The following is a 27,163-nucleotide window of genomic DNA, read 5'->3' as shown; positions in this document are numbered from 1 at the left end:
GACTGAAGACTATCTGATCACTGAGCCTAATAAAGAAGTTTAAATGTCAGCACTCAAGCCTGTTTTTTAAATTTTTTGTTTATTTTTATTTATTTATTTGAGAGCAACAGACAGAGAGAGAATGGGCGCACCAGGGCCTCCAGCCTCTGCAAACGAACTCCAGACGCGTGCGCCCCCTTGTGCATCTGGCTAACGTGGGTCCTGGGGAATCGAGCCTTGAACTGGGGTCCTTAGGCTTCACAGGCAAGTGCTTAACTGGTAAGCCATCTCTCCAGCCCATCAAGCCTTTTTTTTTTTTTAATCTTGGTTATCTTTCTAGAAGGACCAAATATCCTTCAAATCCAATAAGTAATAACTCTTGAGTAACTCTGAAAAGTCATGACAGAAAATGTATGGTCACTTATATTTACGTTCTAGCTCTTAGCTCCCATGAGATCATCCCTCTTTCCCTCTTCCACTTTCCTCATGCCCCACCTGGGCACTCTTTCTGATAGGTGATGGTGCCCTCCCCATCTCCCTGTAGTCTGCTTTTCCCCACAAGCCATCCTCTGGCAACCCCAAGGTGGACCAGGATTTCAGGCTGGAAACAAAGAGTCTCTTCATGATTGATTTTAAATTTCTAAAACAGTGGTCCTCAAAGAGTTTAAAAGTGGGGCGTGGGTGGAGAAATGGCTTAGTGGTTAAGCACTTGCTTGTGAAGCCTAAGAACCCTGGTTCAAGGCTCAATTCCCTGGGACCCGTGTAAGCCAGATGCACAAGGTGGCACATGCATCTGGAGTTCGTTTGCAGTAGCTGGAGGCCCTGGCACGCCCATTCTCTCCCTCTCTCTCTCTCTGCGTCTTTCTGTCTCTGTCTGTTGCTCTCAGATAAATAAATAACTAGAAATAAAACAAAAATTCAAAGAGTTTTAAAAGGTTCTCAGAGTTGGGTTCCATCCCCAGTGTTTCCAGTTTTGTTTGTCTGAGATATGTTCTGGGCACTGGGATTTAAAGATGCTACTGAGCAATCTACTGCACACCCGATGTGGAGAACCACTTTGTCCATTCACATTCAGTGCTAGGCAGTTCTTGGTTGGGGGAGATTATTCTGTACATTGCATGTTTATCAGCTGCCCAGATGCCAGGAGTTGCCCTTTCCAGCTGTGGGGACCAAAGCTGGTCTCTAGTCTTGTCCACTTGTCTCTGGCTGTGGGGAGTGGAGGGACAGAGTCATTGCTGCCAACAATGACTGGTCTAGAGCCATTGCTAGTAGCAATGGACTGTGAGAAAAGTCCACAGGGAAAACGAGAAGGGTGAATGCTATTCCACCTGCTCTAGTAGAAAAAGCTATCCAAAGATACCAAGGGGCTCTGGCAGATTACAGATTACCCTCCTGTGGTAGTTTGAATGGCTGTCACAGGATTGCTACAGAAGTTTTATTAAGGCTTATGACACTGTGGGAGGATCTGAGGGTCCACTCTAGGGGGTGTTTGGGGAATTCTAGTCTAAAGTGCTCGACCTTCACCCAGCGTTCCAGAAGTGTGCTCCCTTGTATTTTCTCTCTGCTCAGATCCGTGAAGTGGGGGTCGTGGGGGAAGGCAACTTCTGTCACTATGGAGCTTCCCCTGGATCTGTAAGCTTCAAATAACTCCCCTTCCTCCCATAACTGTGTCTGGTCTGGAGGTTCATCCCAGCAGCGAGAGGCTGTCGACGACACCTCCCATCACCTGGAAGGGACTTGACAGAGATGATCTTTTTCTGTAAGATTTGCTACTTCAAGCAAAGAGGTGGCATATGTCTTGAGGAGCATCTTGGAACACAAGGGATTAAGGAAATGGCACAAATTTCCTGAGGCCCACTAACAACTAAATCTTTTTTGTATTTAATTAGCATGAACAGTCTGGTTCGGGTGAAGTATTGTCTCAGGATAGGGAGCTGCTGCCAGAAGTGCGGAGATGAATTACAAAGGTCTGGGTACTAAGTATATGCAAAGCCAGGGCATGAATTGGCTCTAGGAAGGCTTTGCCCCCAGCTGCTATAATAGATAGACTGCATTGACTCACAGCTGAGGTGCCACGGATGCCGAGTAGATGTTCAAACGAGTTCATGAAGGAATGGCTGGGGCTTGTGGATAAACTGTCTTGGTGGTGGTTTTGGTTTTGGGGGTTGAGAGGGAGAGAGAGAGAGCCAGGAAGCACCATGAGATTGAGGTAGTGAGCGTGAAAGGAAGGAAGTGAATATTGGGTATATAGCAAGAAGTTGCCCCCAAATGGCCCGTAATCCTTTCAAGAGTCACAAGGAGGGCTGGAGAGATGGCTTAGCGGTTAAGTGCTTGCCTGTGAAGCCTAAGGACCCCGGTTCGGGGCTCGGTTCCCCAGGACCCTCATTATCCAGATGCACAAGGGGGCGCACGTGTCTGGAGTTCGTTTGCAGTGGCTGGAGGCCATGGCGTGCCCATTCTCTCTCTCTCTGCCTCTTTCTCTTTCTGTCTGTCACTCTCAAATAAATAAATAAAAATAAACAAAAAATATTTTTAAAAAAGAGTTGCAAGGAGCTATGGTGGAACATAAACTTAATGGTACAGGGCAAGAGAGTTGATGCTTTTTACTCACAAATTCCCATTTGTCATTGGCTGCAGACTACCTTCTGGAACAGTCATTCTTTGGCACTTTTACTGTCTGTAGTTATTTTGTCTGCCCGCTTCCCTATCTAGCATATAAACTCTGCAAAGGCAAGGACTAGGTCTATCTTCTTAACCTCTAGATCCCTGGTAAGTTTGTCAGACTTATAAAAAAGAAATACAGGATTCCCAGTTAAACTTAAAGATAAGATGAGCCATGAATAATGTTTCAGTGTGAGCATGTTTCATATAAGGATGCCACTAAAAATTATCTGTGGTTTATTTGAAATTTAAATTTATCTGGGCTTCTTGTATTTTGTCTGGCAGTCCTACTCCCTGGATGATCCTGACTCATAGCTGACTCTTCCTAACTTATTATTGGAGGAAAATTTGGTAGCAGCATCTCAAAATTGCTACCATGGCAACAGAGTGGGGGGAAAAATCTGCCAAACCTACAGAACCGAAGCAGTGACAACCATCACTTTCCATCATGTTTCTGTGCTGACTTGCTCATCTCACCTCAGGAGAACCTAGTCAACTCATTTCCCAAAGTCTGAGAGAACCTAATACTCAGAGGGAAACTGAATTTAAAAAGAAAACTCTGGGTTGGAGGGATGGCTTAGTGGTTAAGGCACTTACCTGCAAAGCCAAAGGACGCAGGTTCAATTCCCCAGGACCCACGTAAGCCAGATGCACAAGGTGGCGCATGCGTCTGGAGCTCGTTTGCAGTGGCTGGAGGTCTTGGTGCACCCATTCTCTCTCTGTCTCACCCCCCTCTCTCTCTCTCTCTCAAATAAAATAAATAAATCCATAAAAAGAGAAAATTCTCAGGGTCATCCTTCTATACTGTAGTTCCTCGTTTTTAGGTGGCCTCCCGCTTGGGTGTTGATTCTCTTTGGCCCTGGACTCCACATATTGGGAGCTCCCTAAAGAGAAAGGTTGCTTCTCCCCTTTAAGCTACTCCTTTCCTAGCACCTTGCTCTGGAACCGGTGGTACGGGCCCAACACCCAGTCACCAAGCAGATTGGTAAACTGAGGGTGTAAAACTGCCCCAGTTCAAACAGGCTGAAAGGCGTGGGACCTTTGTGACAAAGATTGTGGCAACCCAAACTCAGACTGTCCACAGGGATTGGATTCTTTTTCCTTGTTAGTGGCTGAGGTCCTGGTCCAATATCGTCATATTGGCTGCCACACGACTCTCATCATTAGATGCCCATTGCCCTAGACATCCATCTAGTTTAGTCTGACAGTTAGATGTTTGAAGCTCTGCTGACAGCCTTAACTTCCCCGTGTTTAGACTGACTCCTAAGAGCTTGACTTTGGGCTTTGGCTTCAGCAAATAGACCTAAAGCCTGTCTTGTCCTTGCTGGTCAACAGCCTATGATAGAAACTTGGACTTGTGTTCCCAGACTTAAGTCCTCAGGCCAACCACCTGGGAAAGGACCCCAGCTTTGCTTGAATTTCATGATCCATCAGACAGTCCTGGCCATTGTAGACCTACTTCATCAAGACCTAATTATGACTGTTTGCCACTTTCACAGACTACGTATTTATTGAATAGTTAAGCTTCAAGCAATTAAGAAATTTCCCAACACATTTCCACAAATGTCCTGGGTTATTTGATTGAAAAGCAAGCTCTCATCTTAACCAGCCTCCCTTCTCCTGCATACCACACCAGAGGGTATAAGATTTTCAAGGAAATGGTGCAGATCCATTCTCTTCTGAGGGTTTTTTGTTCTGTTTTGTTTTCATGACAGTGGTTCATGTGGTTCCAGACTGGCCTCCAAGTTGCTGTGTAGCTGCGGCTGGTCTTAAGCTCCTGATCCTCCTGTCTCCCCAGTGCTGGGACTGTAGACGTGCCCCACCATGCCTTGCTTTCCATTCTCAACTACAGTAGCAAGGCTCCCATCTCAATTAGCTCCTGTGGGATCCCTGTTATTGGGGGTGAAGTGGCTCTTGAGCGGCTCCCAGCACTGGTAGTACTTCTCATCCAGACAACTACAGGTCTTGAGTCCCCACTTGGTGACAGCCAAACTCAGGGAAGATTCAAACATAAATGCCTGCGGAGAAAAAGAAGGGTGGAGATGAAAAAGCAGAGGCAACGTAGACAATTGCGCACAAAAATTTAATTAGATGGCAAAAGATGAGCAGGTAGGGGGGCTGGAGAGACGGCTTAGTGGTTAAGGCACTTGCCTGCAGAGCCAAAGGACCTTGGTTCGATTCCCCAGGACCCACGTAAGCCAGATGCACAAGGTGGCGCATGTGTCTGGAGTTCGTTGGAAGCCCTGGTGTGCCCCATTCTCTCTCTCTCTCTGCCTTTTTCCCTCTCTCAAATAAATAACTAAAAATAAAATTTTTTTAAAAAAAGATGAGCAGGTAAGAATGTTTAATCAATCTGTGTGCTGGCACAGTCTGGATCTGCTCTATGTGTAAACTAGTGAGACTGAATGTAAGGCCTTTAAATATTCATGGTATTCAGTTTCATTCTGGGAGATGAGACTGAGCACGTAGGCCTCATGTTGCCTTGATAGCACTGTGGAGGTTAATTTATTAGCTCCAAGGACCAACATGGGAGAACCGGGATGGCTTCTTCTTGGGGGTGGGGAAGGCATGATTTACTGAGGCAAAGTCCTGGTGAGGGAGGACATTCTTGCATCTTTCAGAAGACGAAACTAAGGCTCAGGGCTGGAAAATAGCTTGTCTAAGGTGAACTCAGGCAAGACTGAGATATTAGCCTGTTTAGTCAATGGCCTGAGCAAGAGCTGGGTTCAGAAAAGGAAACAGGAGGGCTGGAGAGATGGCTTAGCGGTTAAGTGCTTGCCTGTGAAGCCTAAGGACCCCGGTTCGAGGCTGGGTTCCCCAGGACCCACGTTAGCCAGATGCACAAGGGGGCGCACGCGTCTGGAGTTCGTTTGCAGAGGCTGGAAGCCCTGGCGAGCCCATTCTCTCTCTCCCTCTATCTGTCTTTCTCTCTGTGTCTGTTGCTCTCAAATAAATGAATTAAAAAAAAAAAAAAGAAAAGGAAACGGGAAAAAATGGGAGTGAGGAGGAAATGGCTGGCACATACGCCAGAAAGGTCTGAATGCTAGATACCCCACTGTGTTCTGGAGGTGTTTGTCTGCAACACGAAGCATATGAATAATATTTTGCAGGGCGTGGTGACGCACGCCTTTAATCCCAGCATTCGGGAGGCAGAGGTAGGAGGAACATCGTGAGTTCGAGGCCACCCTGAGACTACATAGTGAATTCCAGTTCAGCCTGCACTAGAGTGAGACCCTACTTCAAAAAACTTAAAAAAAAAAAATGTTCCGTGGGTCTTAGATATTTCAGTGTTATCAGTTGCTGAGTTTCCCACCCACAATAGCTTTAAAAAAAAAAATAAGAGCACAAACCTCAAACCTTACAATTCTGATCTCTCCCTTTAGGAAATTAAAAATACTACAGACGGGCCAGAGGAAAGTGATATCATTCTCTTCTGACACCACTTAGCACCCACACCCACGTTTAGGGTCTCACGTACGTTAACTTCTTTATACTTAAATCACTGGAGTTGAGTGTCCTTGCCTGACTTCTGAAATAGGCAATAATAACATGGCCGTTATTATTGCTGCCTGCCTCGTAGGCGTTTCACCGTCTGAGCTATGAAACCAAGGTTGTGCAAATTCAATCACTTTGCCCTAGAATCAGACTGGACCTATGCCTAAGTTACAGAATGGGAAATAGCGAAGGGCACACAAGGGCAGGTATGAAGGTCTTCCTGCACCAGATATTCTGGACTCTCAGATACTCACCATCTCCTATCCTAATTCCCGTCCCCAGGAGAGTAATCTGAGTTTTTAGACATTCCTCAGACTCTCTTTGCTCATGGAAACAGCCTGCCCTGTGCCTCGCTATTACAAATGCCATTCTCTGAAAGCGTAACTTTCTAAAGCCAATTTGGGGTCCCCAGGGGTTATTATTAAACACTACTCTGGGGCAGTGTATGTACTTTCAGGAGCGGTTAGAGGCAATAGCTTAATGGATACTGAGACACCCCGATAGGCCTTGATGGGGCAGCAGAGGTGAGGTCAAGAAGATGGGAAGGACACCGTGTCCCTTCCTCCACCAGAGCAGCTGTACCGACTCTGAATTCAGGGTTGGGACTAGAAGCCAGCAGCATCGGGCAGATGGACAGCTTAACGCTCACCCTGTGGGTAGCTTACAAGCTGGGCATGGAGTCAAGCAGATTTGTTAAGAGATTTTTGTTTTTTGTTTTTCTCCAACCAGGTAGCATTGAAGGCAGTTGTTTAAAATGTAAAGCAAATTTGCATATGTTTGAGCACGAAATTATTTTTGTGGCTTGTTAATTCTACCTCCAAGCATGCAAAAAAAAATAAAATAAAATAAAATTGAGTCGAGCACTGTGGCCGATTGCTCAGCCCCATGTTTACAGTGAGACGCGGGAGGAATACCAAGCAGGGTCTGAATCCCGTCAGTTTCACACCACGCCTAAGCAGAACAAAGGGGAAAAAAAACAAGAACAGCGCCAGGAACCACCGCTGGCCCGCCTCGACGATGGCAAAGGCTCTCTGACCTTCCTTGGCTTCAGAAATTAGCTGAAGGTGACATTCTTCCTCCCCTGCCATGGTGGCTCTTTGGAATTACCTCCTAAATCAGGAGACTCTTGGAGCACACACTCACACACTCACACACACACACTCAGGCTGCATGTGGATACAGGAAGTCCCTTAACTTAGTATTAATAATAAGTTCATTTACTTTAACCTAATACGCACTGTATGCTGTGAACACAGTCATCTTGTGGCTTAGATCGCCTGTCAGTTCTATAGAGCTATGGAAAATGAAGCGAAGTGACTTGTTCAAGGTCACATAGGCATTAAGGAATTAAGGGTTAGCATTGGAATCCGGTTTGACTGGAGGTTCAAAGCTCTCTCTATGCCATTGCACCAGGAGACTAGTACATGTGTGAACATGTACACGTGTGTACTATGAACATGCAAATACAGACACAAAACTCTTCTTACTCCATCTCTGTGGAGAAATAAAAAGCAGTCACTTTTCTCTGGACAAGCTGGGGGAGCACAGAGGGCACCAGAGACTGGCATGAAGTTTCTTACCATCGTGCCGTCAGCAATCCTCTCGGGTGCCAGTTTGGCCTTGCTGGCCTTCTCAAAGCAGTCTACGTCGGGCCCATGAGGGGTCATGGCACTGTGCAGGCTGCCTCCCCCAGGCAGAAATCCACCCTGCTTTGCCTCATAGTGACCTTTAATGAGCCCCATGAATTCACTCATGCAGTTCCCTGGGAAGAACAAAGCAGTATTATTTTCATTATTATTACTATTATTATTTAATTTTGTTTACTTATTTGAGAGTGACAGAGAGAGAGAGAGAGAATGGGCATGCCAGGGCCTCCAGCCACTGCAAACGAACTCCAGACGCGTGCGCCCCCTTGTGCATCTGGCTAACGTGGGTCCTGGGGAATCGAGCCTCGAACCGGGGTCCTTAGGCTTCACAGGCAAGTGCTTAACCGCTAAGCCATCTCTCCAGCCCTTATTTTCATTATTTAAGGTAGTAAGACCAATAAGATAGCAAGACCTCTTAAAATTAGTTCTTTAGAATGCCAAGAAGATAGGAAGAATTGACACAATTTATAGTGTTAATAAGCTGGATGGAGTATGGATTGAGCAGAATCAATCACAGAAAATTCATCAGGAATCCTGGCAGGCGAATCTCCACTTCACGGTCATGTGCATTATAAAAGCAAAGTTCCACTATCTGGAAGAAATTAAGCTGGGTCTAAAGAAAACCGAGGCTCCGCAACGGATATTAATAAAAATGAAAATTACGTAAGCGAGGGGGTATATTCCATCTTCTATGTTTATAAGTCTCATACCAAATTCATTAAATAGTTCCACACTAGCACGTAATGTCTTCATATTTCTGGTTCCTGATCTAGAAAAGTGAAGTGTGTGTGTGTGTGTGTGTGTGTGTGTGTGTGTGTGTGCGTATGTGTAAATTGATGTCAAAAACCTGAATTTGGGCTGAAGAGATGGCTTAGCAGTTAAGCGCTTGCCTGTGAAGCCTAAGGACCCCAGTTCGAGGCTCGATTCCCCAGGATCCACGTTAGCCAGATGCACCAGGGGGTGCACACGTCTGGAGTTCGTTTGCAGTGGCTGGAAGCTCTTGAGAGCCCATTCTCTCTGTCTATCTATCCCTCTCTCTCTCTCTCTCTGTCACTCTCAAATAAATAAATAAATAAAAATGAACCAAAAAAAATTTTTTTGAGGTAGGGTCTCACTCTAGCCCAGGCTGACCTGGAATTCACTATGGAGTCTCAGGGTGGCCTCGAACTCACGGCAATCCTCCTACCTCTGCCTCCCGAGTTCTGGGATTACAGGTGTGTGCCACCACGCCTGGCCTCCAAAAAATTTTTTTTTAAAACCCTGAATTTACAAGTACCTTACTAAATGATAGTTTATGTAAAAGATTCTTGTAATCTATAAAGCACAATCCACAAAATGTGATCTATCATAACAGACAATAGTTTGGATCTGCCTTGGGTATAACCTTATTCTTTATTATCCTAAACCTCAACATAGGAAAGGAGCCCTATTTCTAGAAGATTTTTCTGCCTCATTCCTAACAAAGCATGTCCTGGGCTCTGCCTGTATGCCTTTTGTTAATGGAAGTTCTCTACTCTAGAAAACAACCTGCCATGTTATTGAACAGGTCTGGATGCTAGACCTTTGTATTAAGTGGAAATTTTCTTTTCCTAGCTGTCCTTTCTAGAGCCACACAAAATTTGACAGAAACTAGCATGCTTCCATTCATTTGGTCTCATGTTTCTGTTGAAATAAAATTATTTATCAAGGCAATACTGTGAGAGCAGAATTAAATATAGCACCCGAGTACATTTTAGTTCTTCCCATCTCCATCTCTCCATCCCTCAGTTCTTCTGACCATTTTCCACTCTGTTCATCTGCCCATCCATCCATCATCTACCCACTCATCCATCCACTTATCCATCCACATTTAAAGAATATAATTAGACACTTAAAAAACTTTTTGTTTTACTTATTTATTTGAGAGCAACAGACACAGAGAGAAAGAGGCAGAGAGAGAGGAGAGAGAGAGAGAGAGAGAGAGAGAGAGAATGGGCGCGCCAGGGCCTCCAGCCACTGCAAACAAACTCCAGACACGTGCGCCCCCTTGCGCATCTGGCTAACCTGGGTCCTGGGGAATCGAGCCTCGAACTGGGGTCCTTAGGCCTTACAGGCAAGCGCTTAACCGCTAAGCCATCTCTCCAGCCCTAGACACTTTTTTAATACCGTGAAATTAGGAAGAATAAGAAGTAGTCGGCTTAGAGCTACTCATAGTGTGTCTTATGAGAATGTGGAGTGTGCCCAGGTGGAAGAAACCTGGCAGAGCCCCTTCCCCACCCCCGAAAAACGAAACACTTGATGTGGTCAGTGCCCTGTCTTGCTTTTCTTCCCTATGTGTGAAGCATAAGCGAGTGCCAAAATATTTCCACAATCCTTAACATAGTATTCATAATAAATAATAATAATCAACAATCCTACCCTTCCCCCAAAATAAAATGTGGCTTCTGGCCTTGCAAAAGCGAATTAGAGTGTGACAGCCTTGAAGGGACCCAGATCACAGCTCCGCTTGTTTCCCCATGAAGCAGAAACGGGGAAAAGAAGCCACGATCGCCCGCATTTCGAGCATGGCTCTGCTCACAACTTCAACGTTCTGTCACACTCCTCACCGCAGTGCGTGTCGCCAGGGTCACCTTCACGGCTCAATTCTAAGAAGAGAGCAAGATGGAATTTGGCTTTGATCTGAAAGTGAACTTGAGTCGCAATGAGTCAATTTCGGTCACTTTCGGTATTTCAAAGGACAGTGGGAGGTGGACGTTGTCTTTCTGATTAAGGCTGGATCTTGTTGAATAAGGTGCATTGAAATGACTGCGGGCCATATTTCCACAGAACTAACTCCCCAATTCCCCTTTAAATCACATCAAAGCAGTGGAGATTTTGAGTCTCACTGAAGCAATATACATATATATATATATGTATATATATATATATATATGTAAATATATGTATGCATAGGTTTTTCAAGGTAGGGTCTCACTCTGGCTCAGGCTGACCTGGAATTCACTATGTAGTCTCCAAGTGGCCTCGAACTCACAGCGATCCTCCTATTTCTGCCTCCCGAGGGCTGGGATCAAAGGCGTGTGCCACCATGCCCAGCTGAAGCAATATTTTTAGTATCTCTGATGAAATAAATTTCTGACTTGAGATTCTGTACTTTTTCCCCCAGCCAACTCAGGGCATCATATCTTCATGAGATGTAACTTAGGGCTGAGTTTACTAAAGGTGGCATTTCACAAGGCCACCCATTTCAGGCAGTGTGCGGTACAAATGGAGATTAAGGAGAGGGGTTTTTATCTAACGGCTCTCTTGCCCCTCAGTGCCTTTGGCCACTGTTTCTGAACACAAGGTCTTGTAGACCTCCTGCATCAGAAGCCTCTGGCTTGATAGTCCAAAGGGCAGATCCTAAGGTGCTACTCTAAAGCCAATGGTGGAGGAGGGTGGCTTGAGAATTAACTTGACACAGAAAAGGTGCTCTCAATGGTGACACCTGACATGCAGTGGCCTTTCATCCTGAATGCCTTCCTTCTGCTCTCTCACAGCTTAAATTGCTCATTCAGCTTAGTTATATGTCACAAGCCCTGCTCCCTGGCTACAGAGAGGGCACTCACATGGACTTCATATGCAAATAGCTACGAAAAATTATTTTCTAGAATGTTCTAGCTAAAATGTGTGTCTCAGTCTTTTCAGAACTCAGCGTTCAAAAACTGCAAACTCCAGGAAGAGGGATTGTATACTGATCTTTAGGTTTAATTTCGGCTGTCTTTTGTATGATTAGAAGCATAAATCTCATTAAACACAGCGGACATACCTTATTCATCCTTGGTGATGCATTTACTTATTGGATAACTATTTCTTAGATACGTATTATGTATCAGGCACGATTCTAGCCACATCAACTGATGGTGCTCTGGCATCAGACAATTTGCAATTAAATTCTCACCCTCCCACTTCACTTATGAGACCTTGAGAGAGACTAACTCCTGTATGTCTGGAAAACATACAGAGGTATTACTTATCTCTTGCAGCTATTCTAAGACTTAATTATGACTTTAAAAAAACATAACAAGGGCTGGGGAAATGGCTTAGTCATTAAGGCATTTGCCTACGAAGCCTAAGGACCCCAGTTTTATTCCACAGGACCACATAAGCACAAGGGGGCACATGCATCTGGAGTTTGTTTTCAGTGGCTGGAGGCCCTGGTGCGTCCATTCTCTCTTTCTCTCTGCCTCTTCCTCTCTCTCTCTCTCTCTCAAATAATAAATAAAAAATATATATTTTAAAAAGATAACAAGACGCTCACAACTGGCCTTAGATAACTATCTTCCCACCAAGTAACAAGCACTACTGCCATTCCTTATCCCTTAAAATAAAGGGCTGAAGGGCTGAAGAGATGGCTTAGCAGTTAAGCGCTTGCCTGTGAAGCCTAAGGACCCCGGTTCGAGGCTCGGTTCCCCAGGTCCCACATTAGCCAGATACACAAGGGGGCGCACGCGTCTGGAGTTCGTTTGCAGAGGCTGGAAGCCCTGGCGCGCCCATTCTCTCTCTCTCCCTCTATCTGTCTTTCTCTCTGTGTCTGTCGCTCTCAAATAAATAAATAAATAAATAATTTTTAAAAAATAAAGGGCTGAAATGTCCAGAAACTTCTTGCTTTGCACATCATTCCTAACCTTTCTGTCTCTCTCCAGGAAACTGACTAGATGAATCCCTGTGTTTCCTGCAGACAATGTGGGTTTGAGCAGCTTAACTGGGGAGGCAGGATTTTTAACTTAGGGCAGGGCATGGGGGGGGGGAACCAACGACAATCCAGCCCTTGTCCCCAGTGCCCAGTGCCGGCTGCTTTCCAGATGTGCTCTGATAAAAGAAAGACTTACTGTGGTAGTAAGGAGGCCTGAAGGTCTTGTCTGCAACGCCCCATCGAGGTGGGAAGATGACAAAGTCAGCAATGGCCACTCCAGGGCGGACAGACTTGGCAGTCAGCACTGTGAAGATGGACGGGTCCTGCGGATAGAGGAGGAGAGACCGGATGTCAGGGGCGAGGGAGGTGACTGCATAATGGCGTGTGTGTCATCTGAACATGAAGGTGTTTTCAAGGGACAGTTTCCGATCCAATGACACGGGTCAGGCTTAGAAGTCTGGGCTTTTGGCCGAGGTGCTCTAATATCTTCCGTGACTGTTACCTTGCTGCGCTGTAAAGCAAAATGAACTCACACCAGCTATGAGAAGTCCGAGCTGTCTTTTCACCCTGCTGAGCCCACATCAGAGGTGCCCTGTTACCCTGTGGTTCTGGGAGCCAGAGTGCCTTCTAACCTCGGCCTGGCAGCAGGGAGTTCCTGGAAGAAGGAATGCTTGGAGTATAGAGGAGAGGCAAAATGAAACAGTATCTAAGGCCTGGCATAGAGGTAGAAGTGTCAAACGGTATCCTCAAGCACCAAAGCATGAGAACTGGTTCGTATTACTTTTATTTAACCCTTTGAGTGGCTCTCAGATCGAAAGTGTGCCTTTTTATTTTTATGTTTTTATGACAGAGAGAGAGAGGGAGAGAGAAAGAGAGACTGGCCTCCAGCCACTGCAATTGAACTCCAGACACGTGCGCCACCTAGTGGGCATGTGCAACCTTGCGTGCTTGCGTCACCTTGTGCATCTGGCTTGTGTGGGATCTGGAGAGTCAAACGTTGGTCCTTAGGCTTCGCAGGCAAGCGCCTTAAACACGGAGCCATCTCTCCAGCCCCAAAGTGCACCTTTTATGTGGTGTAGTGTACAGATGGATAGACTGATGGGCAAGATTACATTTTGAAAATGACCTCAGACTCCTTCAGTGGAAAGATTGGGAGGAGGCTAGTTATTGGGCATTGGTGTTCACTTTCAGCTGCTGTGCTAACCTCTGGGGATTCAAAATTGATTGAAAAATCTATGCTAACCTCTGGGGATTCAAAATTGATTGACAATCGATGCTAACCTCTGGGGATTCAAAACTGATTGACAATCTAATCTATTCCCTGCCCATTTAACCTTAACTGAAGGAAGAAGAAAGTGTTTTTGTTTTGTTTTGTTTTGTTTTTTTGTTTCATTTTGTTTTCGTATCTCAAAGAATCAGGGGAGGCTTCAAAGAAGAGTCACCACTTGAGCTTGGTCTTTAAGAGTGAACAGAACTGGGCTGGAGAGATGGGTTGGTTGGTGGTTAAGCACTTGCCTGTGAAGCCTATGGACCCCGGTTCGAGGCTTGATTCCCCAGGACCCACATTAGCCAGATGCACAAGGAGGCGCATGCATCTGGAGTTCGTTTGCAGTGGCTGGAGGCCCTGGCATGCCCATTCTCTCTCTCTCTGTGTGTTGCTCTCAAATGAATAAATAAAAATAAACAAAATAAAAAAATTTTTTTTAGAAAAGAGTGAACAGAAGAAAGGAAAGGGGGATGAAAGAACCCTTAGCAGAGAAAATAGAACAGATATCAAGGTGTACATATTTTTGTTAAAGGGAGGTGAGGTTAAAGCCCAGGGTGCACTGAAGGAAGAGGGACAAGATGTGGTATTGGGAAATGAGTCCAGTACCAGATGGGAAAGAGCATCCATTGGCACAGTTCAGAGCCCAGACGTAGTCCTAAACCACGGGGAGCCTGCCAGCATCTCCTAATGCACTGGTGGGATGATAATATCTGAATATTGGAAAAATGACTATGGAAGCCATACAGACAAGATCGAACCTGTGTAAATTCAGATGAAAAGAAAACCCTTACTGCTGGGAGAGTTAACACTTCTTTATCTGCCATGGGAAATGGTCCGAAACTAGTGCAGGAAAGAAAAGGGAGTAAGGCTGAAAGCCTCATCAGTGTCTTGGGGTGCTTTTCCGTGTTGTTCTAAACTTGGCATCTTGATTTTCTTTTCCCCTTTGATTTTATTAAGACTTCTTGTTGCTCAGGAAGGCAGTTTTGTCCTCCCCTAGAGACAGGCAGAATTGGCTCACAGTAATCCTTCTATCTCTGGCTCTCTGGCTTCTGCCCTTAATTATCCCTCAACTTGGGGGTTAACTTAATCTATTATGAAGTAGGCTGCAAGATAAACTTTTCCCCAGGATCTCAGACAAGCACTTTATCAGTCATGTGGGGCCTGAACTGTAGACCCGGAACCCATTTATGGGCCCCTAATTGACTGAAAATATGACCGGGTTCAAATACCAGGCTTGTTTTTTTTTTATTTTTTTATTTCAAGCATTAAACTTTGTGTGGAACTGTAGAAGAGGGCATCTGCTCCATCGCTTCCAACCACAGCCAGGGGCAGAGGCAGCCACACAGCAAACAGATTGCTGGGGTTTCCACGACGGACAAACCTCCAGCTCTACAAAACATCCTTTTCTTTCCCCTGCCTTCATCACTAACATAAGCAGCTCTAAAAAAAAAAAAAAAGATTTATTTTTATTTATTTATTTCAGACAGAGAGAGAAAGAGATAGCAGGAGAGAGAGAGAGAGAGAGAGAGAGAGAATGTGCATGCCAGGGCCTCCAGCCACTGCAAACAAACTCCAGATGTATGTGCCACCTTGTGTATCTGGCTTACATTGGGACCTGGAAGATCCAACCTAGATCCTTAGGCTTCACATGCAAGCGCCCTAACTGCTAGGCAATCTCTCCAGCTCCCCTCACCCCCTTTTTTTCTTTCTTAAGTGTTTATCCATCTATAGTAGTTGTTGTAGTTCCACTGTAGAGAACTAAGATATGAATGTTGAGTATCTCCTGGCTTCCTTACTATCTATCTTACTTACTCCCTCACCAAGGAGAAATGGCTATATCCAGGCCTCGCAAAGTTGGCCTTGGAAACATGAGATATGTGAACATCACACGTGGACTTGTGAACCCCTTCCACTAAAAGGGATGTCTTATCCTCAAGACCCCCAAATTGACCAGACTTACGGCATGGTCAAAGGCCACTGCGTTGATGACCATGAAGTTCTCCAGGCTGTACTTGTACGGCGTATAGTTCCCATGCCAGGCCACAACATTGAATGGTGAGACATCCTAGTCACAAAATCCAGGATAGCATGAACTTAGCATGTAATATTTTCACAGCTATGACCCACCAGTATTACCGGCATAAGTCACTTTGTTGAACATTGTTCTAAATTTAATCGTACACCATCTGTTGGGAGCATAAGAACTCTTAATGATTCTGTGGTTGGTTCACAAACCCTTTCCCAGGCCCCGACTTAGCCACCAACCCTCTTTTTCTTTTTCCCCCAGTAAATAAACTGCAGCTACTTTTCTGATCACATGTGCAGCAAAAGCACAGCACATCTATCAGGCAGTGTCTTTTCAAACGTTTCTTTTTTCTTTTTTTGTTGTTTTGTTTTTTTTGAGGTAGAGTCTCACTCTGGCCCAGGCTGACCTGGAATTCACTATGGAGTCTCAGGGTGACCTCGAACTCACGGCGATCCTCCTACCTCTGCCTCCCGAGTGCTGGGATTAAAGGCATGCGCCACGACGCCCGGCTCTCAACCATTTTTAACCTAACTGTGGGAATCCGTAGATGCTAGCTTTTAGAGATAATCTGGACTACCCTCTTTCCCGGTGCTACGAGTTCTCTAAAGTTCTTTAGCCTAGAGGAGTTTCCCGTAGGCACGATGCCTGGGATGTTGGTACACAGGAGGGAAGCAGACCTCTCTAAGCGTTCCAATTCAAGGGTCTGAGTCTTCAGACGTCATGTGCTTGGTTTTGTCCGGGAGTAGGGCAGGATCAGTGTTTTGCTGTAGGAAGTTTATCCCCATTGCTGTGGTTTCTTTCAAGAAAGAGGATCCAATTCCAAATATTCTAAAGTCATTAAGGAGTAGTCTACTCATAGAGGTGTAGTTAGGTCTAAGTGGAATGATTATAGGATTGGGGTATCTGAGCTTTACAACAGTGGGAAAAACATTGCCATTCCTGAACGTGAGAACTAAGGGAAAGAAATATTGCTACAGGACTCTAGCCAGATCTAGAACCATGAAGAAGGGGTTTCTCAGGAGTACCGTTGGTAAAGATTTGATAAATAGTTCTCTGAATAAACAAAGCTCCAATGAGCAGCATTTGCTGATATTTGGGAATACTTTCATCATGACTTTTTTCCTCCCAACCACTGTACTTTTGATTCTTCTTTTTCTGGCGAAAAACAATAGGAGCAGCAACAACAACATTTAGTGCTCTTTCTTACACACAGCGATCTCTTTTTGGGGTACTAACAGCAGGCGGGTGCACGTAAGGGTAATGTAGAGGTGCACACACATCAGCTTTCGCAGGTTGCACAGAGTCGGCTCCAGCACACTGAGGTTACCTCACAGGAACCAAATTACACCAGAAATAGTCTTAACTAGAAAAGGAAAGCAGCGACAAAAAATACCTGACTTTGTCTTTCATGCTGCCCTCAGTTTCCTTTGTTGGGTTGAACCCAACAAAAGCTTTAAGACCGGGCTGGAGAGATGGCTTAGCGGTTAAGGCACTTGCCTGCGAAGGCTAAGGACCTAGGTTCAATTCTCCAGGTTCCATGTAAGCCAGATGCACAAGGTGGCGCATGCCTCTGGGATGCGTTTGCAATAGCTAGAGGCCCTAGCATGCCTATTCTTTCTCCTCCCCCCACCCCGCCCCGGCTCCCATCTCTGTCTATAATAAGTAAATAAAAATAAATCTTTTTAAAAATCACCAAAAAAAGCCTGAAGGCCAAAGAGCCGAGTTGATACTGGCCACGTAGATCAGCCTTCCAGCACACATATTATGCAAAGGAGAATGAACCAGTGGGCCTCTGCACAGGAAGTAACCATCACAGGTTTCTGGTGGGAGGTAGAAACCTCTCTAGAGGTGGGGCTGGCTGCTTCAAGAATGGTGGTTCTCTATCAACTATACATAAAAACCAATCTGAGGCTGGAGAGGTGGCTTAGCAAGAACTCATGTTTGACTCCCCAGATCCCACGTAAGCATGACGAAAGGTTGCAATACCACATATTCACCACAAGGTGGCTCACTCATCTGGAGTCCCTTCCCAGCTACTGAAGGCCCTTGTGGGCCCATTTTCCATCTCTGTCTCCCTCTAGCTCAAAAATAAAATAAAATAAATAAATAAATAAAATTAGGGGCTGGGGAGATGGCTTAGTGGTTAAGGCATTTGCCTGCAAAACCAAAGGACCTCAGTTCGATTCCCCAGGACTCACATTAGCCAGATTGCATGTGTCTAGAGTTCATTTGCAGTGGCTGGCACACCCATTCTCTCTCTCCCTGCATCTTTTTTTTTTCCTCTCTCTCTCTCAAATACATACATAAATAAATAAAGTTTAAAAAATTAAAATTAAACTGAAAAGTAATCTGAGTAACATGCTTAAAATAAATGTAGATTTCTATCTCTGGTCCCGGAAGTTATTTTTTTTTTTTGACAGGTTGCGGTATTACCTAAGTATGTGCCTTTCAAACAAGTCTGTGAGGGTTTCTGATACAAATGGTCCCTGAACCACTTCGGAGACACCCTGGCCCTCAGATTATGAGGATGGCAATGGGTTTGCTTCAGGAATTAATTTTAAGTTCCAAATATAGTTTGTCTGTGTTGATGGGAATGACCTGTCCATGCTGGTCAAGGAAAACAACATGGGCTGGACAAAAAAAAGAAAAGAAATAGGCAGTAAGTCACATAGATAAAATAAAGCAAGCAGACCATGGTCACAGAAGAGATACTTGGGTTCTTTTTGTTGTAGGTCTAATTCATTCTAACATTATATGCTCAATATGTTAACTAACCACGGAGGTATACCGACCTTGGCTGATTTTCTTTGTGAGAATATATTTTGCAGCTTATATGTTGTTTCCCATGCTATTTATAGAGACCTGTTGCTGGATGAGCAAGAAAAGCCCAACGTCTGCAGCCACCGTGGAGGATTTCACGCTGGCTCCACCACTTGCTGGGACATTGGTGAATTAATGATCGCTACCTGGCCTGTTTCTATGATTATGAGGAAGGCCAAAGGAGTCTTGGCCTTGCCTTAGTGGTGTAATAAAGATAAAAGGGGGCTGGAGAGATGGCTTATCGGTTAAGCACTTGCCTGTGAAGCCTAAGGACCCCGGTTCAAGGCTCGGTTCCCCAGGTCCCACGTTAGCCAGATGCTCAAGGGGGCACATGCATCTGGAGTTCGTTTGCAGAGGCTGGAAGCCCTGGCGTGCCCATTCTCTCTCTCTATCTGTCTTTCTCTCTATGTCTGTCGCTCTCAAATAAATAAATAAAAACTGAACAAAAAAATTAAAAAATAAAAATAAAAAAAATAAAAAAAATAAAGATAAAAGGATGTCTATCAAGTATCTAACACCAGCCTTGGCCATCAGTAGGTGCTCCATAACTCTTCATTCACTGTTCTGTCTACCAACACTCTTATTTTACCTGTTTGGCAGCAAACAGCTTGCCCTGGTATTTATTAATCACAGTATAACCACCCAGCACTTGACGATCTTCATACCAGGCAACAGGTATCAAGAAGTCCCGAGGATTGGCCAAGCCATTTGCTCCTAGAACACAGTAATACAAAATATATATATATATATTTTTTTTCTATGTGTGTCAAGATCCACTGCACAAATTGCTTTTATTTCCCAAAGACTTACTGGATCTCTGGCTGGGGATATGGCTTACTGGTAGAGAACCTACCTAGCATAAATGAAACCCTAGGCTTAATCCCCAATACCACAGAAATGGCTAGCTTTGTAAGAAGACCCAAGGTGTTTGGCTGGATAAAGACAATACAAAAATACTCACCACCAGCATCATTCTCTAAAACTACAAAGTGACTCTAGTTAGTAAAGCTATTTTACATGTATTATATTATCTCGCATCATATTATATACATAAATGAGAAGGGAGTGGAAGAAACCAGGAAAGTGGAAAAGAGAAGATTGACAGAATCCCTGCCTTTCCAAAGAAAACCCCTAGAATATATCTGTGACATCAGGTAGAAAGGCTATATAGCTATTGTTCCAGACAGGCGCTGCTCCTCAGAACTCAGAATCCAGGTCTATATAACTGCTAGCCAGCCTGAAAAAAAAAAAAAAAAAAAATCTGCCTGCCAGTCAGGGAGAAAGTATTTGGGACTTGCCTACTTAGCTTTCTTTGGGAGTGAGTGTTCCCTCCAGAGAAAGAAAATAAGTCAAAAGACAAAATATGAAAAGCATAAGTGCAGAAACATAATTGAACTCTGAGAGGAGAGACCTGGAGAGTGTTTTATCATTTCCAGCTCCTGGGGTTAAAAAAAAAAAATGAGGCCCCCCAGCTGGTTAGTAAATTATATATATTTTCCAGAGAGGGTACATGTTCCTCGGAACCCAGAAGCTAGGTTGCCTGCAGGAAGCCAGACCAAAGTGGGGAGAGTGGGTGGTAAGCAGGATGACAGACGGCCCCCCATGGCTCCAGCTGCCTCTCTGCTGCCTCCCACCTTCCTCTGAATACTTTGGATCCCCCAGGGGAGTGACCAGAAGGCACATGCTGGCCTGTCCCTGTTTTGCTCTGAAAAGCTGTTGACAGAAAGGAAAGAACTGGGAAGTGTGGCCAAAGATTAAAAAAAAATAATAATAATAAAAAATAAGAGTCAGTTTCACCAGTTCTTTTTTTCTCTCTCTATCTCTCTAAGGGAGGCTTTGAAAGAACTGCTCCTAAGACCTTCCCTTCTCTCCTGCACCTCTTGCCTCCAGCTGCCTGCACCATAGGGGCTGGGAGAACTTGGGCTTGTGTCTGGAAGTTTCCATCTACCTCAAGGGGATGTTGGTTTCTAGCTACTTCACTGTGAAGTGTGTGGGGTGTGCTCAGGAGGAATGTGATGCTCTTAAGACTGTGGCCCAGTCCGTTCTCTCATTCCACAGCAATGAAGCCCAGGACATTATTTATTTATTTGTTTGTTTTTTAATTATTTATTTATTTATTTGAGAGCGACAGGCACAGAGAGAAAGACAGGTAGAGGGAGAGAGAGAGAATGGGCACGCCAGGGCTTCCAGCCTCTGCAAATGAACTCCAGACGCATGCGCCCCCTTGTGCATCTGGCTAACGTGGGACCTGGGGAACCGAGCCTCGAACCGGGGTCTTTAGGCTTCACAGGCAAGCGCTTAACCGCTAAGCCATCTCTCCAGCCCTATTTGTTTTATTTTTATGAGAGAGAGAGAGAGAGAACTGGTGAAACAGGCCTTCTAGCCACTGCAGTCAACTCCAGACGCGTGCACCACCTTGTACACATGGTGACACCTTGTGTGTCTGGCTTATGTGGCTTTTGGGGAGTCAAACTTGAACCCTTAGACTTTGCAGGCAAGTGCCTTAACCACTAAGCCATCTCTCCAGCTCTGTCCAGGATGTTTTTGCGGCTGTCTTCACTTTGTTGTCCACACACAACCCACTGACTTACAAAAACGATTGTTCCCAACGCTCATTTTCACTCACATGCTTTTGCAAGTTGTTCTATCTCCTCATTATTTCTCCTTAATGTCCCATCAAGAACTAAACCAATTGGGCTGGAGGGATGGCTTAGCGGTTAAGGACCGAAGTTCGATTCCCCAGGACCCACGTTAGCCAGATGCATGGTGGGGGGGGTGCGTTCTCATCTGGAGTTTGTTTGCAGTGTCTGGAGGCCCTGGCGTGCCCATTCTCTCTCTCTCTTTCTCTTTCTCTCTCTCTGTCTCTGTCTCTTTCTTAGAGAGAAAGAGAAAGACAGAAAGAATTAAACAAATCTCATCTCTAGTGAAGCTGTTCCTCATGGACCTGGCCTACAGTAATGCAAACTTCTACATCCTTTGCAATGTGCACTGTAGAGTATAACTAGAGACATTAAATTCCTGTTGTTTAAAATCATCATTGGTCTATTTTGAAAAAAAATTATAATCAGGTCATTTTCTGTTATGCATATATTTTTATGGGAAGGTACTTGGTTCGGAGAAGTTTTCTGAAGAGGGGAGTTGAATGAAAGGGAGATGTAATGATCTGTGTCCCATATCTTAAGTGAAGCTTAGGGGTTCAGAGTGAAGATTTACCAATGGGTCCCAAGTCAGGCAGTTCGAAGTGGACACCGTAGACCTCCAGGATGTAGCCCCTGGTCTCCTCAAAGACATCAATGCTGAATCGCATTCCTCTCTAGAATAGACAGAGACACAGACATGCCATCTTACATCACCCTTGTAGTTATAAAGAAGCTGCTGGGCTGGAGAGATGGCTTTGCCTGTGAAGCCTAAGGACCCATGTTCAACTCTTCAGGTCCCATGTAAGCCAGATGCACAAAGTGACCTAAGCATGCAACGTTGCGTATACGCACAAAGTGGTGCATACTTCTGGAGTTCGATTACAGCAGCCGGAGGTCCTGGCATGCCAATTCTCTCTCTCTTTCTTTTCTTTTTATTTATTTGAGAGTGACAGAGAGGAGGGAGGGAGAGAGAGAGAGAGAGAGAGAAAGAGAGAGAGGAGGGGGGGAATGGATGCGCCAGGGGCTCCAGTGACTGCAAACAAACTCCAAACTTGTGCCCCCTTGTGCATCTGGCTAACATGGGTCCTGGGGAATCGAGCCTCGAACCGGGGTCCCTAGGCTTCACAGGCAAGTGTTTAACCGCTAAGCCATCTCTCCAGCCCAATTCTCTCTCTTCCTTGCTCTCTTTTGCATAAAAAAAGGCCAGTCTAAAAAAAAAAATGCTAAGAGCCACAGCCAATCTCACATGCAGAAGAAAAGATACGGCTTCTTAAACTATACTTGAGGAGAAAGTAGATTAAAGATGAGTTAGAAAAATGTAACTCCCAATCATTCCTGTGACTCTAGCCTGTAATAGTTTAATCTCTTATTGGGCTCCAAAGTAGCCAACTTTAAAGAACAAAGAAAAATTTAAAATAAAAAAATAAAGACAGGGTACCTTCACTATCTCCTATCTCCAGCCCAGCAGACTAGAAACACTTAGAGAAGTGAATCGATAAACTCTTGATTTTGTGATCACATGCTCCGTTAAGTCTAACAGGCACCCAGTCTGCTTCTTCAGCCGAGGCAGTTTTCTGTGTAACTTGAACCCCTCCCTGGTGCTCAGACATGACAGAGACATTTTAAAATATTTTTTGTTCATTTATTTATTTATTTGAGAGTGACAGACAGAGAGAGAAAGAGGTAGAGAGAGAGAGAGAGAGAGAGAGAGAGAGAGAGAATGGGCGCACCAGGGGCTCCAGCCACTGCAAACAACTCCAGACGCGTGCGCCCCCTTGTGCATCTGGCTAACGTGGGTCCTGGGGAATCGAGCCTCGAACCGCGGTCCTTAGGCTTCTCAGGCAAGCCGCCTAACCGTTAAGCCATCTCTCCAGCCCGACAGAGACATTTTAGAGTTGGAAATAGCAGCAGCTGAAACATCTGATGGCTCCCAAATTAGAGAGCGTCAGCGGGGGAGAGGCGCCCATTACCAACCTGAATGACGCAGATCTCGCTGGGCTGTACAAGCATCTTGCCAAACTCGGTGTAAATGAGAAGCTTCCCTTTCTGGGGAACTGACAAAATAAAATAAAAGGCAGGCCAGTGGTGAGCAGTCTTTTTCCATGCAAGAATTGTTTCATGAAGACTCAAGGGATGTTTTTGCTTTTTATTCTAAATAAAAAAGAGTTTTTAATCATGCTCCTGGTATGTGTGGGCCAGGGTGGAGTTGAGGCGTATATTCTGATAACTTCAGGTAGCTATTTTGCTATCTGAAAGAACTTCCAAAACGAACCTGAATTTCTTTGGAGGTGAGAGCTCATATATTCTCACTTGTGAATTGACCAACAAGGATCATAAAATAGGATGGGGAAAAAAAAAAATAAAACAAAACCAAAACCATTCACTTCCGACCAATCCAGCAGGGGATGGCATTTGAATGCCTAATGTCTACATCGAAATGTTCAGTCCAGAATGCCGATAACTGATGCCAGCAGGCAGAATGGGAAACTAGAATAATCTTTGACCAGCCTGACACTTTAGATGGTCCCACGGAAGATATATCCAAATTGCCCTTATTGATGTTAGGTGGGATTTTCTTAGGTGAATATAATGTAAACACACACACACACACACACGGGGGGGGGGGGAGAGGAAACATAGCTTTGTTATGGTAAGTTAGTCACCTTTCACAACCCTTGTTTCCTTCAAGTTGCCCAGGTGTCCCACATCACAAAGGCCCAGGAGAGATGGGCAAAGACAGAGAGACCAGGGAACCACAGTAGGCACTTTTCTCTATTCTAGCAATATTTTCCAGACCACCCGTAGCTTCTAGACTTTCTTCTATATATTGAATTTCATAAAAATAAACAGGGATAACAGTATGTAGGAATTGGACTGCATCTTGGGGCTAGGGAATCAATTAATTATGAAGGGGTCTGAAATCCTCAGGACTTACCAATCAGGAAGTCTCCATCTGAATTGTAAAAGCATCTGAAATATACAGAGCACTTTCGATGATTTTGTTTCAGTGTTAACAATATCTAGACAAATTGATTCACTCTACAAATTATTGGTTCATGCCGGGTGCTGGGTATAAAATGTTAAGTCGAAACTCCCTTGTAGAATTTTCAGTCTGGCAGTCAGGGACAGTAAACATGAAGTTCCAAAACTACATCACTCCAAACACAGTGACACTATGAATGTCAAGTTCAGGGGAATGAAAGAATTAAAGAACCCAGCACTGGTTTGGGGAGATAATAAAGGCCTCCCTGAAGATGTAACATTTGACAACTGATCTCAAGGAACCATCTAGGCAGGAGGAAAAGACAGTCAGGCAAAAGAAACAAGTGTTGTGGTACTCTGAGAGACAAGAGAGCTCATGGAAGGTTGAAAGAGATCAAAGGGCCAGTGTAGCTTGAATGGAGAGGCTGGACCCAAAGGGAGGTCTCTAGTACCTTGTCATGGGACTGTGATCTTAATCTTGGCCTTAGCTCATGGCTCAAGAAGTTGAATGCCTTGTACAAGTTCCTGCAGTCAGCAATGCAGCCCTAGAGGCTGTGGGCAAAGATGCTATGGCAGTCTTCTTTCCAAAGAAAAAGGAAAGAATGCTGTCTGGTTTTTTAAATTATAAAATCAGTATAAAACTCCTGTGCTCAGGAGCATTAAGCTTACACAAAGCCACTGGCTGTGAGTTAAAGCCACGTCTGATGGCTTTTTCTGCCACCAAGTCACCCTCACAGCTGCTCATGCCGTGACTCTGGACTTCAGAGCAGCCCTAGGGAATTTCGAAATTAACTATATTTGGCTCAAACCCACCTAAAGTCAAAAACATCTCTTGAACTACTTCATTATAGAATCTTATCCTCCCTTCTCTGCTTACATTGTTATGTGATATTCTTGTCTTTGTCACAAAGGTCAGTCAACATCGTAATGCATATTTATTACAATCTATATATGTACCAACACTGCCCAGAAGGGGAAAACCAACGAAAACAGAAGTATGTCTGTGCATGGGTGACTTTCTAAGGCCTTCACCCTCTGGCAACAGGAACTGGGGAATGGGGGTGTCAGGCCTCAGCCATCAGCTACTTACCTATCCTCCATGGAGGAGTTGCACAGGAAAATATGGACAGCAAGCCCATGGTTAGACCTAATGTCACCGGCTCCACACAAGGTGTGCAGACCCTGGGGGAGGCAGTAGAGGGTGAAAATAAGTCATGCCCAAGGGACCCAGGCCTCCCTCTGTCCCTTGAGGCTCATCAGGTGAAGTTCTACTAGGGTCTTCCCTTTGAGACCAGAGGGACCTTTGGGATCTAGGCTGCCTGAGCTTACTGACTAGTGCGTGGTAGGTTGTGGCTCATTCTAGCTGACAGCCATGACTTATGTCTGGACTGCTTTAATGATTACATCAGATGAACTTAACATAAAGTCATTGCTTTTGCGGGGCGTGGTGGTGCACGCCTTTAATCCCAGCGCTCAGGAGGCAGAGGTAGGAGGAGCGCCGTGAGTTCGAGGCCACCCTGAGACTACATAGTTAATTCCAGGTCAGCCTCAGCTAGAGTGAGACCCTACTTCAAAAAACAAACAAAAAAAAAAAAAAGTCATTGCTTTTAATGAGCTCACAACTGACATTTTATTATGTTTGAGATCCCCCTGGAAAAAGCCTACTTAATCTTCCCAGAATGGGGCAGAAGGAACACGTCGTGACCAGCTGTAATTCCCTCTGCTGCGTGGCCACAGGATGCACAGATCATGCAATCCTAACACACAGGGCCTTCTCCCAACTGCTGTCCACTCTGAATCTGCAGGCAAAAGAGTCCAGGCAGATGGAGCTCTGCTTCTTAGAATTCTATCAATCACATGACTAGGGGGCTTCTTTTTATATCATAACTTAATCTACAAAAGTTTGTGTCGGGGGGAGGGGAGGTCTGCTGAAGTAAGTCCCCCCAGGATTTGGAACACTTAGTAAAGATAAAGATTTCAACGTGATTTAAACACTTTGCCCTATGGCTGGGTACCTACACTGTCCCTAAGTAAGTCATGAGCCAAGTTGGTCCCAACCTCCTGAAAGCCCCCTGTCCCATCACCTACATGCCCTGGACACAGGAGCCCCCAGATCCCCAACACTGGTAACCAGCAAGCAGAACTTCCAGTTAGTGCTATACCAGTTAGAGTTGTTGCTCCGAGCTCACATCACTCTATTCTGGGCCCATGAATCAGGACGGGAGCATTTTCATATATATATTTTTTTTACTAACCTGACTAAAATGTATCATTTCCTTGACTATTATGAACACAAACAATAAGCCACAATGACATTAGAAGTGCCTGTAACATTGTTCATGATACAAATCATGGACATTTCCATCTCACATATTATAGCTGTCTTAAAGCATCATTAACGCTCATATCATAGCTGTTAGCGTTTCCTAGTATATTAACAATATATATAAGTCAAATATAATATCTCTTGAAAATTTTATTTAGTTTTTTTAATTTTATATTTTCATACATGTATATAATATATTTTGATCTTATTTCCCCGCAATTATCCTCTCTTATTCCACTCTCTTTTTTTTTTTTTTTTGGTTTTTCGAGGCAGGGTCTCACTCTGGCTCAGGCTGACCTGGAATTCACTATGTAGTCTCAGGGTGGCCTCGAACTCACGGTGATCCTCCTACCTCTGCCTCCCGAGTGCTGGGATTAAAGGCGTGCGCCACCACGCCCGGTCTCTTTTTTTTTTTTAATTAATTAATTTATTTATTTATTTGAGAGCGACAGACACAGAGAGAAAGACAGATAGAGGGAGAGAGAGAGAATGGGCGCGCCAGGGCCTCCAGCCACCGCAAACGAACTCCAGACGCGTGCGCCCCCTTGTGCATCTGGCTAACGTGGGACCTGGGGAACCGAGCCTCGAACCGGGGTCCTTAGGCTTCACAGGCGAGCGCTCAACCGCTAAGCCATCTCTCCAGCCCTTATTCCACTCTCTTTTCCACTATC

The 27,163-nt window shown here is 44.9% G+C and overlaps 1 protein-coding gene across 2 annotated transcripts in view; it reads right to left on the bottom strand.

The window, feature by feature from the left end:
* Positions 1-4,123: 4,123 nt before the first annotated feature.
* The window catches only part of Hgd (homogentisate 1,2-dioxygenase), a 62,427-nt gene continuing 39,387 nt past the window's right edge, over positions 4,124-27,163 (bottom strand). The window contains exons 6-14 of one of the 2 annotated variants that reach the window (XM_004666842.2): positions 25,257-25,348; positions 24,120-24,154; positions 23,159-23,238; positions 21,759-21,858; positions 19,135-19,259; positions 15,660-15,764; positions 12,629-12,755; positions 7,716-7,897; positions 4,124-4,658 (exon numbers count right to left, since the gene is read on the bottom strand). In XM_004666842.2, coding sequence (XP_004666899.1) covers positions 4,509-4,658; positions 7,716-7,897; positions 12,629-12,755; positions 15,660-15,764; positions 19,135-19,259; positions 21,759-21,858; positions 23,159-23,238; positions 24,120-24,154; positions 25,257-25,348 — 996 coding nt within the window. In that variant the 3' untranslated portion in view covers positions 4,124-4,508. Of the gene's footprint in view, positions 4,659-7,715; positions 7,898-10,173; positions 10,406-12,628; positions 12,756-15,659; positions 15,765-19,134; positions 19,260-21,758; positions 21,859-23,158; positions 23,239-24,119; positions 24,155-25,256; positions 25,349-27,163 lie in introns of those variants that run through there. The other variant, XM_045147814.1, reaches the window with a different exon arrangement.

Source organism: Jaculus jaculus, chromosome 4 (assembly GCF_020740685.1).
Source record: "Jaculus jaculus isolate mJacJac1 chromosome 4, mJacJac1.mat.Y.cur, whole genome shotgun sequence".
Classification (NCBI taxonomy): domain Eukaryota; kingdom Metazoa; phylum Chordata; class Mammalia; order Rodentia; family Dipodidae; genus Jaculus; species Jaculus jaculus.
The sequence above is the reverse complement of the archived record's forward strand: the minus strand, read 5'-3'. Positions and strand labels throughout refer to the sequence as shown.